General features: G+C 41.2%; 1 protein-coding gene across 2 annotated transcripts in view; it reads right to left on the bottom strand.

Moving 5' to 3' along the window:
* The window catches only part of Csmd1 (CUB and Sushi multiple domains 1), a 1,600,162-nt gene that overhangs the window by 143,089 nt on the left and 1,439,569 nt on the right, over window positions 1-17,504 (bottom strand). For both annotated transcript variants that reach the window (XM_039094737.2, NM_001037327.2), the window contains exons 36-37: window positions 17,200-17,296; window positions 8,026-8,130 (exon numbers count right to left, since the gene is read on the bottom strand). In XM_039094737.2, coding sequence (XP_038950665.1) covers window positions 8,026-8,130; window positions 17,200-17,296 — 202 coding nt within the window. The remainder of the gene's footprint in view (window positions 1-8,025; window positions 8,131-17,199; window positions 17,297-17,504) is intronic.

The raw sequence follows: 17,504 nt of genomic DNA, 5'->3' as shown, positions 1-17,504 counted from the left end.
ATTTTGAAAAGAAAAATAAAAGTTAACCATGCTATATTATAAGCAAAAATGTTCCCTATTGACAGTGTTTCAAAATAGAGACTTTTAGTTCTATGAGGTAGTAACCAATGTGCACTCAGTAAGACCCAAACTGGAGCACTTAATTTCGATGTTTTCTCCTGACTGGTGATACAGGGTAAGACAATTTGTTGTAAAGCTGCACAGATTCTAGTTGCTACGGATCAGGAGTGCGGGCAGCTGGTACAAGTGGTATCTTGTGCATTTTAGACTGATGATATTTTCAGCTGACAAATGCTTATAAGCTGTAGCACTTTTGTAAAGAATACAACATTTATAATTAAAAAACAGTTCTTCTGTATAATACAAGTAGATATGAATTCAGATTTATGAATTCATTATAGGTTTCTCTGAGGCAGGTTCAATTGCTCTGTATACAAGGCTGGCCTAAAATCTCAACTCTTCCATTTCAGCCCCTCAAATGCTGGGATGTCAGGTACATATCACCACACCTATTGAAAATTTCTTCTCATTGAGTCTATGTCAGTTTTGTGTATCTTAAAACATAAGTTTTGTTGATAACCAGTGATATCTCTTAGTTAGGATTTCTATTGCTATGAAGAAACATCTTGACCATGGCAATTCTCATAAAGAAAAACACTTCATTGGGGCTGGCTTATATGTTTAGAAGTTTAGTCCATTTTCATCATGGTGAAAAGCATAGCACATGCAGGTAGACATGATGTGCAGAAGAACCCCAGAGCTCTACACTTGAACCCACAGGCAGCAGCAGGAGAAAGAGAGAGAGAGAGAGAGAGAGAGAGAGAGAGAGAGAGAGAGAGAGAGAGAGAGAGAGAAGAGGAGAGGAGAGGAGAGGAGAGGAGAGGAGAGGAGAGGAGAGGAGAGGAGAGGAGAGGAGAAGAGAGGAGAGGAGAGAGGAGAGAGGACCTGGCCTATATTCCTGAAACCTCAAAGTCTACCCTAAGTGGCACACTCTCTAGTTAGGCCATATATACTCCAACAAGGCTACAACCCCTAATCCTTTTAAATGATACTACTATGAGCCTATGTGGGACATTTCATTTAAACTACTACCATCTCATTAAATAAAAATTGCATAAAGTTTGTGACCATGTGCTGGTAAATGAACCTAAAGAGAAGACTAAACTTGACTTAGGAGAGTCTGAGGAAGAAAAGGATGAGTAATATGACCATATAGGCAGATGTATCACCCTGTATACCAAGATTCTTATAAGACACTCTTTAAAAGGCCAAATATCTAGAACAAAAGTATTTATAAACTAAATTATTAAAATAATGTGTTAAGAGAAACTATTGTTTTATTGATTGTCTAGAGTACCATGTAGGTCCAAGAGCCTATGTGTTTTCAGTATTGACACAAGTAACAAATACCTTTTTTATTTCTTACATTTTTTGATCTCAGGCTTCTATAAAGCCTAGGGATTATGTTTCTAGTATCCATGAACGAAGTTGAGTAATTTATCTCTCATGAAGTGTCACGGAGTATAGCAGCATTTTATTGACGAAGAGGACTGAGGCGCAGATCACCATCACTGACCCACCTTTTCTCGCCTTACTCAGCCCTGGGTTTCCAAGGTTTTCTTGCTTTCATGACCCATGTGAGTTCTGCACAAGACTTAGGAAGCACTCACTGGCCCAATAACCTAGTCTGTGGAACCATGGTTAGTGATGTATCCAGGTAAGGTTTTTCTATAACCAAAGCCAAGTGGCACCAATCATGAGTCACCGAGCTCTGCAGCACAGTCCTACGTTTATGTTGAAGTTACAGTTGATGCCACATCAACTTCCTCAATTTCACATCAAGAACCTAGGGAGGCAAACTTTTTCTCTTCCTTCTCCTTCCCTTGTTCCTCTTCTTCTTCTCCCTCCTCCTTTTCTTTTTCCTTTTCTTTTTCTTGCTTTCTTATTGTTATGGGATGAATATCTATCTGTCCATTGAAAGTTCACAAGTTGACATTTTATTAACACCTAATGTGATGTTAAATTGGTCCCTTTAGAGAGGGACTAGAGTTGACACGGATTCTTTCAATGAGGTCAGTGCTATTGTAGGAAGGACGTTTGCTATAAGAACCCTTCACAGGACCTGCAAACCCAACATATATGTCTTCAACAGAAGACTTTATCAATCTTGACCTTGGGCTTCCAGTCCCAGGATCGTGAGAGATGAGCTTATGTGAGAAGTGAGCCTGTGATGATGTATCACAGTGACCAAAACTGGGATAAACGATTAGCACATATCTGTTAGAAATACACCACATAGGACAAAGTAGACCACAACTGTTATTTAATAGTGGATAAATAGGTGAAAAACTTGGCCTAAAATATCACAGTCACTAGCTAAAAATCACTTTTCCTGCTAAATAATGAACTCCTGTGTTTTAAGATTAAAGGGGCAGATGCCGTAAAAATTGAATGTTTTTCAGAGACAAACAGTTCTTTACCAAATAAGCCAAAATTAACAACTTTGCAGTCTCCAAAGACATACATCTGAACATGCTCCCATTTTGTAGGAGAAAGTGAAGCATCCTACTTTCCTACTTTCCACTGGGCCACTAGGTGGGCGTGCTGGTTAAATTTGTCACACTTATGCATGAAAGGGGAAGATGGCTAAAAATACAGCCTTGCCAGCTGTCTTTGCCATGGAGTTAGATCCATCACGAATTCCGGAATCGCTCCACTTAAGCTTACTAGAGCGACAGCTGGTTCAGAACAGTCAAACCATTAGACTCAGCTAGGGTTGTTAAATGTCAAACAGTACACTTGAACTTTTCCTCAATTATACAAAAATAAATCTACCCGTGTGGGTGCTTACTGCCGTGTCAGGGATTCTGAATAAGAGGACCAGAGTTTGTCTGAAGCCTCAGCCATGACAGATTTCTATTGGAGTATTCTCAGGGTATGATATATTAATAGGGGAAAATCTCAAATAAAATATACATGGATTTACTGTAAACTGAATGAAACTCCATGTTCATGATTCTTCTCACTCTACTTAAATCAAAATAAGCAGCTCTAAGATATTTGGATTTAATTAAAATCCTTAATACTCATACAGACCAACTGGCCAGGCAGGTATATTAAGTGAAGTTACATAATTCATTAAAAGTAGCTGGCATTCTAATATACTTATGCTGCTCTAATGTCTTCCAATGTCTGACATATCTGTTGTTTCTATTTGTTAGCACTTTGTCAATTTATTGCATTAGTTACTTTTATACAGCTGTGACAAAATACCATGACCAAGGCAACTCATAGAAGGAAAGGTTTGTTCAGCCTTAAGGATTCAGAGGGATGCAAGTCCATTACCATCACATGGGGAAGTCAAACATAGCCGCAGCCAGCCATAATGGCAGCAGCAGCAACTGCAGCAGCTGACAACTTACATTTCCAAAGGCAAACAGGGAAAACACCAAGCAGAGACAACAAACTGGAAACAGCAAGAGTCTTTTGAAAGGTCAAAGCCCTCCCCAATGGACTTACCTCCTTTAGTAAGGATACACCTCCTAAGCCTTCCCCAAAGCCACCCACTAAAGTCCAAGTATTCAAATGCTCAGACTATGGGGGACATCTCATTCAAACCACCACACAAAGTCATCAGCATCTTTATAGATGAATCCAATGTGCTTGCTGATCTCCAGCTCCCCGTGAAAGCTTCCCTGTTTCCGATACAACTTAGCACACTTGCCCTAAAGAAGACTTTCTGACCCGCCATTAACTTTGAGGTATTATATACTCAAATTAGGGTACTGTGTACTTGAAATGCATATTTGATCACTGGCAATATGTGCTATTGATTGTCCTTAAGATCTGAGGAAATATGATGCTAGATGTGTCTTCTTAGAATGTAAGTATCTATATTGTTAAGAGCTTCTAGAGTAGAAAAACATTCATATCAGAACAATACATTGAATAATGTGGCATATTAGATTCCAATATTATTTAATTTCCCATGAGCATATTTAGGACATTTTCAATTCTTACCACAATTTTAAAACAAATAATTTGACTGTGCTTGTTTGCTACTTAACTAATTAATATCATGTTAGCAGAGTAATAAAAAGTAATAAAAGCATTGGATTTTAAATATGTATCCCTGGTTGGCCTCAAATTCACTGTGTAGCCAAAGAAGAGCTGAAGTTCCTGGGTCCCTCTTATCTCTCACTCTGAACGCTGTGATCACAAGTGACCATCACAGCCTGCATATTTACATTTTTAAAACAATAAGTTAGATCTGTAAATAATCAAAATAGGAATCCCAGACCTCTGCTCCCTTTAAAGACACCACAAGAACAGACGTGCCCAGAGGCCCATGGTCCAAGTGTTTATAGATCCCATCTAGTTGACAACCAAGATTAAGCACCACACTTGGATACCCCCAAGAATTGGTAAACCTTTGGTAAATAAGTTTTCAGCTACCCTATGTTTCCTGTGCTCGAATCAAGACTTGGAGTAGTTCCTACATTTGTAAAACCCAAAACACATTTGCATGTTAAAATAATTAAGTGACATTGCATTGAAAATGGAATATCAGGAACAAAATCTTATCAAAGTATGTCCTTTAATGTCTTTTGAATCATGTAACACACGCACATGCGCACACACATGCACACACACATGCGCACACACATGCACACACACACACAGTTTCAGAAGTCTGTGATTATTTGGTAGACCTCACAATCTCAGAAGCTCCTATGAAATTTTCAAGGATGAGAGAAAGAAGCTCGAATTTACATCACTTAGAAGATGTCAAGTTCCTCAATGCAGTTAGGATATAATGGGGGAGGTGTAATGGTTGGCTAATATTCACCAAAGCATTTCTGGTAGAGATAGAGGGAACCTAAAGCAGGTTGAGAGAATATTTTTGAAAAAATTTACAGAAAACCTTTTGCATCAGTGAATGATTAAATAGAGATCAATATCTGAGAAGTTAGGTGGGCAGTTTATCTTACTGGTGATATGATGTTTATTGACAGCACCTCTCAGGAGGGGTGCAGAACTCATTACAGGAGACAGAGAGAACTGTCTAATGTACTGGTGTACAATGAAGGTCTTGCCCAAGTTCAGCCCACCAATGATGTCTGGGAGCTTATGAGTATTACTAATATAAGATCATCATTGAAGTACATTTGTAATTTACACACACACACACACATGCGTGCACACACACAAACATATGTATATAATGATTACTTTAATCAGGGAGTTAATCTATACTGTCAATTTGTCAATATTCAGTTACGGTATTATACTGCTAAAGGGCTTATTCATTTTTACTTCAAAAGAGTTAAGGTCTTTGCAGAATTTTAATGCTTCCCTTAAAACTCCTAAGCATAGTTAAAAGAAAAAAAAATTCAGCAATTTTAAAATACCTTAATCGCAAACACCTCTTAACCAAGAACAGTTTAGAAACCCCATCCATTTGACCTGTAGGAATTTGAAAAAGAAAATAGCCCTTTCTATTTTTAACATCCAATATCTGAAGTATAAATCCAAAACTTTCTTGAACCCATTGCGACACTGAGGTACCTAGGTGACCTCAATTCTAACGGACATGCCCTCCAATGGAGCGGGAGGCACAGATGCTGTCTGTTGTAGAGTCCTGGAGAGGTAGGACCTGAGCAAACAGGGTGACTTTACCTAAGCAAATACTCAAGGCTGGGCCCAAGTCTCCTTTGACTCAGACCCAGACAGAAGGTTTGTGCTTCCTAAGCTTCCCACCAGAGGCTCTCTATGCACCAATTTGCAGAAGAGCAAGGAAGAAATACCTTCTGGGTCCCTGGATCTCCACTTTTAGAAACTCAAGTGCTCAGAATTGGCTATATGCCCGTTTCCTACATTACACACACACACAGAGATGCTCTGGGTCACGGATGTTACCATGCTGTCTTGGAATGGCATGTGCCATGCCTTCAGACGCTAGTGGTTTGGGTCATTTATTATGCAGCGTTCGTTTGGACTGAGGCCTAACCTTCATTCTCACTAGGACTAGGGAGTTCTCTCTGGATGCAACAGAGCCATTGGTTTAGGTCTCAGTATCAACAGGCTTCTTGGTCTTCCTCACCTTAGTCTTGGGCTGGTGTTTGGAATGAGTTCTATTAAGGTGGGGATATCTGTGCAGTGGCAGTTTGGGCTCCTGGGACCAGGGTCTCAGTAAAGAGTATTCCTGGTGAAATGCTAGCTGTGCTCCTGGACACCATTGTGGTTTTCTGATTTGTGGTTTCCACTTTTAAAAAAATCACAGCAGTGACTGAGGACAGACAGACGCTGAAGTAGATTCTGCATGACGTATGCTCCAAGAGTTGCTTCCTCCTTGTAATTTCGTGGGTACACATTTCACTAAGAGCATGAATTTAGAGACTTTGACAGAGATTTGGAAATATATATTTTATAGTGCATGCCTAAATATCTCAATGTATTAAAATATTAGGGTTAGTTGGCAACTTAAGTCCGCAGTGTTTAGAGGGGTAAGGCTAATTCTACAAATCCTTTGCAATACCTATATTCAAACAAGAGTGAAAAATCAGAGCAAGTGGCTGAATTTCTTTTAACGCACAAGTGATGGAGGCTAGAAGAACAGAACCAGCCACAAAGACGAGTCCCAAGTCCAAATGTAGCATTGTGTTTAGTCAAATAAAAAGCCAGCACACTAATTAATTGTGGTCTTGGATTTCCACATAAGGGCCTCGGATTCCTGAAGAGGTTTCATTTCAATGCGAGATGGAAGGAAATTGGTCTCTTTTTAAGAGACTCAGAGTGACTAAGAATATCCTGGGATGAGACAATTATGCTAATAGAGCTACAGTCCATGTGCAAAGTAGATAATTATCCCCAATATTCACAGAGTAATTATGCCACCAACATCTTCCTCCCCAAAAGGAGAAAGAAAAGCCAGAAACTATACGAACTTCTCAAGGGCTAAGAACAATGATCAGTTCCAAAAGGGCAAAACATATGAATGAACGCTAACACAGTTTTGAGTGAAGGTTTCATTTACTATTTGCAGAACCACCATAGGATGTATCAAAGTAGCAGAACTTTCCAGAAGTAGTCTGCGTAAATAACATTCGCAGGACCATTTTACACTGTCACTAGAGTAGCCCTATTCACATAAGCTGGAGCACACGTGCATGCAAATGCCTGTAATAAGTAGGAAGGCTTAAGTGGAGTGAGCGGGGCCTGTGGCTGGTGGCTGCTGATGAATATTTAGCATCCGCTGGAATGTGGCCTTTTGCAAACACATGCATTACACTCCAGCAAACCGTTTATCTCAATTTTAAAAATCACTTATTGAATCTAACCCACGTATTTGCTCACTTGCAGCTGCTTATTAGAGGAGATAACGCCAACATCAAGCCATTTCAGAGCCCCAAAACACGTCCCGAATAAACCCTGCTTTTCCCAGGAAAATTCACACTTCCCTTCACGAGGTTTACCCGGATTACCCAACACTGCAGAGGGGGTTGTGAATTTGACCTTTGTTTCCCCGTTTATCATACTATTAATGCAGACTCACGTCCATTTTTTATAAAGGTTGACCTCTCGTGTGTGATGTCTCTTCGCCATTAAAATAAATAACACACAAGCACAGCTTCGGAAATGCCAGCCCACAGCTAGATCTTCTTTGAAAACCTTTGAGCGTCCACAAGGAAAAACCCACGGGAGTATTTAGTGATATGACCATCCTCTGTTGGGGATGCTCATGTGAGTATGTGCTGTCACACATGGCTTCAGTCCTGTTACACACGGTTGGCCAGTGTTTCCTAATGCAAAAGGCCTAAAAGCACAGCCGGCTCATCTAATTATTCAAGGTACTAACTTCTGGATTGCTCTAGCAGTCTGTTGTTTATAGAAAACACATGTAGCTTACTAGTTTAGTAAAACTCAATTTCGTGCACGTCTTAGATGGAGCTTTAAAATGACACTATTTCATTAATGCAAGCTGGACTTTTTTTATACTCCAACAGAAGCAGAAGTTGATCTTACTTTTGTATTCCAGGTGAAAGCCCGCAGCGGCAACACTGATGTCCGACTGGAAGTGCAGGCAGAGCTGGTTGGAGGTGCTATTCAGCAGTGCGGGCACTGTGGTACCTGCATGGAGAAGAGTTACAGCGTTAACACTACACGGACCGAGTAAGGAAGACCACATCTTAGACTTCCAAGTACCTAGAGCTTGTCTGATCATCTCTGCTTAATTTGAGTGTTGAAACTACCACAGTTTTGTCCAGCTGTCCCATTTTTGCAAGACAGTTTCCAGGGTCCTTAGAGCTGTTGCCACTTCCTCCAGATGGCGCCCAGTCCCCTGACCTGCATTCTAGCCTAGGTTAATGACAGCGATCACACCATCTCTCTATGAGAAAATAAAGGATGAATTCTGTAGCCCTGGGAAGAATTCTTTCTCTTCCTGGAGTTACCCTAAGGTAGGGAAGAGTCTTAAACTGTGTTGCTCTTGCCTCTCATGACCTGAATGTGTTCCTCCCCCAGCTCCTTCATACTATGAAGTCTAATAATTCTAAACAACTAATATGCCCTTACAGAAACCACTCCCAACACCTTGTCCTGAATTTAGCCTGTGCTGGTGCACTAAGGTGCCCTTCTTATTCTGAGATCCTCTACTGTGGTTTTATTTCCTTCACAAGTCAGGTCAGAAAGCCCCCTGAACTTCTGACTGACCTGCCCTCATCCCCTTCCACACTGAGACCCAGCCCAGCATCACTGTTTTTACAAACTGAGGGTTTGAAAGACAAAGGCTAACAGGAGATTTAGACAGGGTAAGGATACCTGCTGGTCATGGGCTTGTGATAAGGCTAGGAATGACATCAATGGATGACATAGTTGGTATGTGGGAAATACCTAAGTATAGAGTAAAACCTTTTTGCAGATCTTGGGATGCCCTCTGTAATCTTTCACTAGATTTTCAGAAATTCACCCAAAATTTGAACATACATTTTATCTAATACTGTTGGTTTATTGCCCAACCAGTACTGAATTATTTAAAATGGTCTAGAAGATAAAATGAAAAAAAAAAAGAGGAAAGACAAGGAACCCCATATCCATTGTGTGTGTGTGTGAGTGTGTGTGTGTGTGTGTGTGTGTTTGTGCACACGTGCATGTGTATGTAGACTTTAGGAAGTTAGCTTGCTGCTTTGAGATCTGCTCCTCAATCATTTCATTAACTCCTAGATGCCACAGGCAGTAGAATTCAGGAGGTGAGCAATCTTTAAGATAAAGCACTAATACAAAATGCACAAAAGACCACAAAGTATGTGTGTGGAAGAGTCTCTTACAGAATGCTTTCAGATTCAGGCCTTTGGTGTTTAACTCTGAGTTTATAGAATTCAGAGAGAAAGAGAGATGGATAGATAGACAGATAGATGATAGAGCTAAACAGACGGAGGATGAATGACAATTGTTTAACACTGAGTGTTCTTGGGGAATTGTCTGTAGGTACGTCCTCTCTGGGTAACACCTTGTCCTGGTTCAGCCTCAGTAAGAGAAAGTATTGGTCATAAGGTATCCGGCAGGGCACCCCAAGGCCTCAGAAAGAGACAGAGGTTGTAGAGAATCATAGAGGAGGAGGATGATCATTTCTTTGTCTACTGTGTAATCTTAAACTGTTTCTAACACACACACACACACACACACACACACTCACACACGCACGCACACACTCACATCCTACATTGACTAGCATGATGACTTATATTGAAGAATTACCACAATGTTTATCATCTTTCATCTTGCATACTGGTAATGTGGTGGGCACACTAAGAGAAATGACATTAACTGTGGATGTAATAGCTTCTACATGTTTTCATCCCATGGTCCCATGGTCCAAATGACGTGGCTTGATCTGACATTGGGGGAATCTCACAGTGTCTGTTTCCACTTCTTGCTCTGCTTAAGTGACTACTGATACTACACTGAAACACTCTTCTTTGCCTTCTCTGTTCTAGTTGCATTTCTGTTGCTGTGCTAAAATACCCTGCCAAAAACCAGGAGAGGCCAGGAACAGTTATTGGACTGGTATTTCCAGTTAAAGTGCATCATTTTGGGGAATTTAACATAGGAATTCAATATATCATGTCTAGAGTCAAGACAGGAGAGAAAAAAACCAAACAGCACACCATCCCCAAAATAAAATAAAAAATCCACAAGCTCTTTCCTCGGATACTACATAGGCAAGGGCCCCCTCAATTAACAAACCAAGACAATGCCCAACAGACATGCCCATGGACCAACCTGACCCAGACAGTTTATTAAGATTTTCCAGGTGATTCTGGGTTGCACCAAGTTGGCAGTTAAAACTAAATGGCACAGCACCACAGGTCTCCTACCAACAAGGAAGAATCCATAACTTCTTACCTACAATTGAAACCACACTAGGCTACCAGTGTTGAAAGTGATACATGCATATGTTTTGTTTTGTTTGTTTTGTTTTTCAAATTCAAAGGTAGGAATTTACTTTGGACAGCCTGATTGTTCTGTCATCTACTCTATGTAAGTTATCAGAGAGTTCCCAGCTCCCAGCTTAGCGACATACACATAATCATGGCTTGCTTTTTTTTTTCTTTCAACTATACAGCAGACTTAGAAGCCCACTTTTACTCTAGGCTCCAAGATGAATTAGCTTTATCGTTTAATGCCACCTTCATAAACTTGAAGGCATTCTGATTCCACTAAATGAAGATCATGGTAAGCCTTTTGCTCAGATGAGCTAATGGGTTATGAATATGACATTGCTTTGTAAATGCACATGATTTTTTAGACGAAAGATTATACCTTTGGGTATACCAATCATGAAAGCTAGAAACCATTTATCCCATGCTTCAGGAGGTTTGTATACGGTGGGCCTATCATCACGCAGCTACCTCAGGACACAGAATCTCCCCTGTTTCTTCCATACTCTGGAGCTGACTTTGGGTCTTCTCAGGGTAGCCTAATGACAGAGGCTTATTCCCTCCATGCAAAATATAACTGAATGATTTTTTAAAATGTTGCCACAGGCAGAATATTTCTGATCACATTGTTTTATGGTGACCCAGATAGGATGACACATAACAAAGGAAGCTGCAAAATTTTATTATTGTCCCTGCAGAGTCTACTCTCAGTATACTGATATTTGCTTTCCTTTAATTCCGACTGTCAGATACAAGTCTGCATGAATTCTGCTCTATTTTACTCATTTATAATTTATAACCCGCCTGCTTCTAAAAGTGATTTTTTTCAATGGCTTACTGAAAAAGATCTACATACATATTCCTACCCAAGCAGAGATGAAAAACCAAAGCACTGAATTTATTAAAGATGTCAATCATTTTGTTTTGAAATATAAATTTCCTATGACACCTGGTTCTTATTTATTTTTATTCACCAATTAAAATATTTTAGAATCTGATTTATAAATACTTTTAACTATCACAGGAACAAAATCCTTACATATTGATGGTGCTCTTTGAAAAATCCAAACTCTGGTCTGCTGTAGCATTTTTCTCCACATAACATGCATTTTTTTATTGAGAATTTCGTGGGTGTCTACAATGACATAGGATCCTATCCAATTTAAAAACCATTCTTCTAAAAGAACTGAAGTGATGAGTAGCGGAATTGAAATCTGCTGTAGTATAAAATAAGGTCTAACGTATCAATTATCATTCTAGATAAGACACAGTTCTCTCTGTGTCCATGATGCATATGCATGTGGATGTCATAGCAGTCCCTATGTGTACGATCTCTGAACACACTACAGGCCTACTGACTAATTCACAGAGGTTCTCCAAGTCAGGCTAACAAGGAAGACACAGCACAATCTGAGCTGAGGTCCCAGTCTCACTTACATATACTTTGTCTACCAGCTCATCATATGACAGTCCAGTTACAATCTCTTGTTGCTGTTATTATAAGATGATGGTGGTGGTGGTGGTGGTGGTGGTGGTGATGATTTTGGTGGTGATGGTGGTGGTGATGGTGGTGGTGATAGTAGTGGTGGTGGTGGTGATTATGGTGTTGTTGGTGATGGTGGTAGTGGTGGTGGTGGTCGTAGTGGTGATGATGGTGGTAATGTTGGTGGTGGTGATGTTGGTGGTGGTGGTGGTGATATTGGTGGTGGTGGTGGTGGTAGTTATGTTGTTGTTGTTGGTGGTGGTGGTTGTGGTGGTAGTGGTGGTGATGGTGGTGTTGGTGGTGATGTTGCTGTTGTTGTTGGTAGTGGTGGTGATGGTGTTGTTGTTGGAGGTGATGTTGGTGGTGGTAATGATGGTGATGGTGATGTTGGTGGTATTGGTGATATTGGTGGTGGTGATGTTGATGGTAGTGGTGATGTTGGTGGTGGTGGTGATGTTGGTGGTGGTGGTGGTGGTGGTGGTATTGGTGATATTGGTGGTGGTGATGTTGATGGTAGTGGTGGTGGTGATGTTGGTGATGGTGGTGGTGGTGGTGGTGGTGTAATAGTAATGATGATGCCAAGAATGCCCTTTGTGTTCTTCACCCTTCATCTCAGTAAGGATCTGCAATTTAGGGAATTATTCATTCCGACATTGACTTCACACCCATTGTATACAAAATGGTTACATTTGTACATGTATGCATATTACATACAATAATGTATTATATACACATTACATACATTCTATGTAACATATGCATTCTGCATATAGTCCTACCATCCTAGCATTACAGTCAATAATCCTCCTAGAAATGCCCTTCCTCTAAGGCACTAACTTTACTAATGCTATGACTCTATACTTGCTTGTGCTGTGGTGACATCCACCCTCCACCCCCAAGCCATAAGTTTATTTTCATTGGTACTTCATAATTACAATTTTGCTACTGTTATATATTGTAATGTAAATATCAGATATGTGACCCTTGTGACATTGACCTCCCAGAAGAGTCACAACCCACCAGCTACCTCTGGCCTTTAAATTTTAAGTGACATAGCGATGGTCTCAAAAGTGGAGAAGACATGTCCTCTTACCCTTAATGTATTTATGAACTCAGTTCTTAACCTTACAGTTTTACTGAATATTTTTTAGTCCCCAACTTTGCCACATACTCAATACCTTTACCTAGGTAGGCCTTAATGGTGTTAAATCACACCTACCCCCCAAAGCCCCCCAATTAACCAATCAAATAAACAAAACAACAGCAAACCACCCTGAGAACATGTAGAAGAAAAACTGATCAAGTATGAAGTTTCAAAATCCACTGTACCCGCAAAAAGAAAAGGAAAAACCCTTTAACATGGAGATTCTGCTGCTGTCAGAAACCCTCAGTCCTTCAACCACCACAGTTCTGACCAAGCATAGAGACACCACCAGAGTAAAGGCTTTATCTGTTTGGTTTGGTCACAGACTATGAAGTCCTCATGAAGACGTCAGGTTTTTGACTGGCTGTGGGGAGACATTGCTGGCCTGTGCTCCTCCCTACCTAACTGTTTCCCCTATCAGACATGGGGGCTCACACACTATGGTATGTATGCAGAGAGAAATAATGAAGAGACAGAGGGAAAATTATAAATATGAACTCAAGGTGATTTAACCAGAAAGTGTCAAGGACAAAAACACCAGAGACCTGAGATATCTCACCTCAATCAGAAGACAAGAGGAAAGACAGACGGGCCCTATCCAGTCTATTCTAGAACTATGGAATGAGAAGGGTTGGTGCCTCAGTTTGATTGACATGATATCCACATGATCACTCTGCTCATCAGATGCCCAGTTCTGCCAAAGCGAGAGTCTGATCATTCATCACAAAGGGATTCTGCTCCCTTTGGGAACTAGTGAGTAAAATAATTGCCTGAGGTTCCAAACATGGCTGCATGGTAGTGGCGCTGAGGGCAACTCCTTCCCTAGGGTACTGCATCATACACAGTTGTGTAGCACACAGGGTACACATTCCAGAGCTTCCAGATTATTGCTTGCTTTATTATTATGCAAGGGGATACTTGATATTTACATAGTTATGGGCCTAAGATATCCCGGGTCAGTGGACACACACTGGCCCATGCATCCCCTACCCCCAGGATGTCTGGGTGGCAATGGCGATTCTCTGCTGCCATGAGGCCACTGTGCAGTTGACTGTAGCTTGCACATGCCTTTGAAAACATCAATTCACACTTGTGGCAAGCATCTCCAAGATGTCCTAACATACAGCCCCTCCTGTAGGTCAATTCTACATAATGTTCTGTCCAGTGTAACACCAATAGGGACATAGGATTTAATGGGGAAAAAAATCTGTGATGTAACCTAAAGGCATTGTATTCAAGTGAACATAGACGATTTTTATTAATCTGACTTCCTTTATTATTTAGAGAACTTATTACATAAAACAAGCTTGTTTTGTTTCACAAGGGTCCAGTCACATTATTTCAATTGGATTTGCATCTTCCAGAGCATTGTTTAAAATTTTGATAGTGTTTGAGACTTGTTTACTTATAGTTTAATTTTGTGTACATGCACATCTGTATCTATGCTAGGTGCTTTCCAGGTGCCTTCTTTTACCACTCCCTACTGTATATTTGAGTCTCAGCCTGTCACAGAACCAGGATCTTACTGATTCAGACCCACTGGCTGCCAATGAACTCCGGATAACCTGTACCCATCTTCCCAGAACTAGGATTACAGACAGGATTGTAGGTAGAAGCCTCAGTCATTTCTCATGTGGGTTATAGACTAGAGTTTGAACCCGGGTTCCTATGCTTACGTGGTAAGCACTTTGCTAGTGGGGCCATTTCCCAACCCAATATTTACTTTTGTTTAATATTTATTGTTGAAAATGTTTGCACATTTTCATTTTCTACTAATTAAAACCTGAAAGCAACAAGCTGCATCTCGCTGCAATGAACTACAAATGGCCCAGTTATTTTTACAAAAGGGATTTCCTGATGCAAACCTAGAAACTTGCTCCATTAAAATCCCTATTTTCATTTTAGAGAAGAATGTATGCTAAGTCTCAGCTAGGACCTCAGGGGTGCTTCATGTTTAGACAACTGTTTCATCCCCCTATCTCAAAGCAAACGCTTCAGTCATTGTAATCATCCAGTCTAGAGTTAAAAAAGGGAAAGGTTACAAGACACACACTGATGTGTTTTCTCAGTATTTTATTGTCTTACTATTTTTCATTCCTTGTATATCTGATAATTTTGAAATGGAAACGTTATTCTTTTCTAGTAAAAGAAATTCAGGTCAGAGGGTTGGTTAGACAGTGGTGCCACATATCCAGGCTACCTACATCCCTGGGAGTTCCAGTTCATAGGAGTATTCTGGTCACTCATGGAAAAGTCTATGGGCCACCAAGTTTGGGATATGCCATAGCAACTTTGGATAACCTCACTGGGAACATCAAGCAAATGGCGAAGGGTCAATGTTTAACCTATGAGGTAACAGGCCCACATCTAGTCGTCTGAGATGAAAAAGGTAAAAGGTTAGGTTCTGTTCTGCAGCCAATAATGCAGCCAGTCATGAGTATGCAATAAAAAACATCCCGCAAATCTGGACACCACAGCTCAGAGAAGCATTACAGATGGTAACGCACATCATGTGCCTAGAAGGTGACACACTTTGAGAAATAAAATCCCAAAGCCTGGGATTCCCCTCACACACAAAATGTCTCCATTTGGCTGGTCCTCTTTCCTGTTTTATTCAACAAAAGTAAAATTACAAATGTGTATTTTCTGAGCACTGATAACTACTCCAGAGGGCCATCAGCATCGGAGCCCCGAATTTACAGCTTGTTTTCAATATCATAGATGGCTTAAGACTCTTAGCTTCTCACTGGTATCTGATGAGGTCTGTGGAGAGTCAGCTCTGTCTCCAGCCTGTGAAATCCCTCCAGCTCTAGGCAATGGGCATCAGAACTGCACAGAGGTAATTATAACAAACAGTCTTTTAAATTAAATTTATATTTTCTTTATGTGGATGGGTGTTTTCTGGTGCACCATGTACATACCAGGTGTCTGTGGATGCCAGAGGAGGGCATTGCTGTATCCCCTGGAATTGGAGTTCCTGAGAGAGTCTACCAGAGCCTTACCAATATAGATGTGGATACTTGCAACCAACCATTGGAATGAGCATGGGAACCCAATGGAAGAGACAGGGGAAGGACTGGAGGAGCTGAAGGGGTTTGTAACCCTTTGGAATAAGAACAATATCAACCAACCAGACACTCCAGAGCTCCCAGGGACTAAACCACCAACCAATGACTATACATGGGGGGACCCATGGCTCTAGCTGCATACGTAACAGAGGATGGCTTTGTCTGGCATCAGTGGGAAGGGAGGTCCTTGGTCCTGTGAAGCCTCCAAGGGAAATGCTAGGGTGGTGAGGTAGGAGTGGGTGGGTGGGTTGGTGGGGGAGCACCCTCATAGAAGCAGGGGGAGGGGGTATGGGATAGGGGGGTTTGAAAGGGAATAACATTTGAAATGTAAATAAATAAATAACCAAGAATAAAAGAAAGGAAGGAAGGAAGGAAGAAAGAAAAAGAAAGAAAGCAAGAAAGAGAGAGAGAGAGAGAGAGAGAGAGAGAGAGAGAGAGAGAGAAAGAAAGAAAGAAAGGAAACAGACTGAGCAAGCCAGTAAGTAGGACTCCCCTGCATCAGTTTCTTGCTCCAGATTACTGCTCTGTTTGAGTCCTTTTTCTGGCTTCCCTAGGTGTGTGATGTAGAACTGTAAACTGAAACAAACCTTTGCCCCCTCCCCCCAAAAAGAACATGGAAGGAGTATAGAAGTACATATTGCTCCAGGTCCATGCCTTTGTGAGCTGGGGATGGGTGGGGTAAGGCTTAAGAAGTGTCACCATTCTTTCACAGTGAAGAATGACAGATCACAGGTCTCGTTGAGGTACACTGGATCGTTTCCCAGGTGTCTTAGCCTTGGATAAGCCTCCTTCTTAACCTTACCCCTGTCGTGGGCCTCTCTATCCATGGCTAGCCTCACAATCCTACCATTAATTGCTGAGCTGCCTGGCTCCTCCAGATGGCACAGGACCCCATTGCCACAGCACTCTCACCTGACTCAACACTTGGACCTGGCCCACTGGCAGGCATTATGGGAAAGAATTGCTGTGCGGGGGACTGTCCACAGACTGGCTTCTGTCCTTGCTTTCTTTGGCTTTCATTCTGGTTCAGAAGCAAAGACAAAGGGACGTGCAGGGTCACCCTACCTGAGAAGCTGCCCAGTCTGGGGGCCGTCATGTCTCCTCCGTCATGGATCTCCAGGGAGTCCCAGTTCTGCTCCGTGGCAAAGCTAATCACTTGGATCTACCGGGTCACAAAGCAGGGTTACCATGTTTTAATCACACTCATCTAAGCACACGAGCTTTTAATAACTAAGACATGTACATACATACAAAACTGGGGTCACTGGGTTATGTGAAAAATACAAGGACACAAAAATATGAGAGGCTCATATTGAGGTCAAATGGAAAAACGGGTGTCAGGGGGAGTGGAATGGGTAGATGAATTTGAG

This window comes from Rattus norvegicus, chromosome 16 (genome assembly GCF_036323735.1).
Source record: "Rattus norvegicus strain BN/NHsdMcwi chromosome 16, GRCr8, whole genome shotgun sequence".
NCBI classification, from domain to species: domain Eukaryota; kingdom Metazoa; phylum Chordata; class Mammalia; order Rodentia; family Muridae; genus Rattus; species Rattus norvegicus.
Note: the sequence above shows the minus strand (reverse complement) of the source record. Positions and strands in the feature narration are given on the sequence as shown.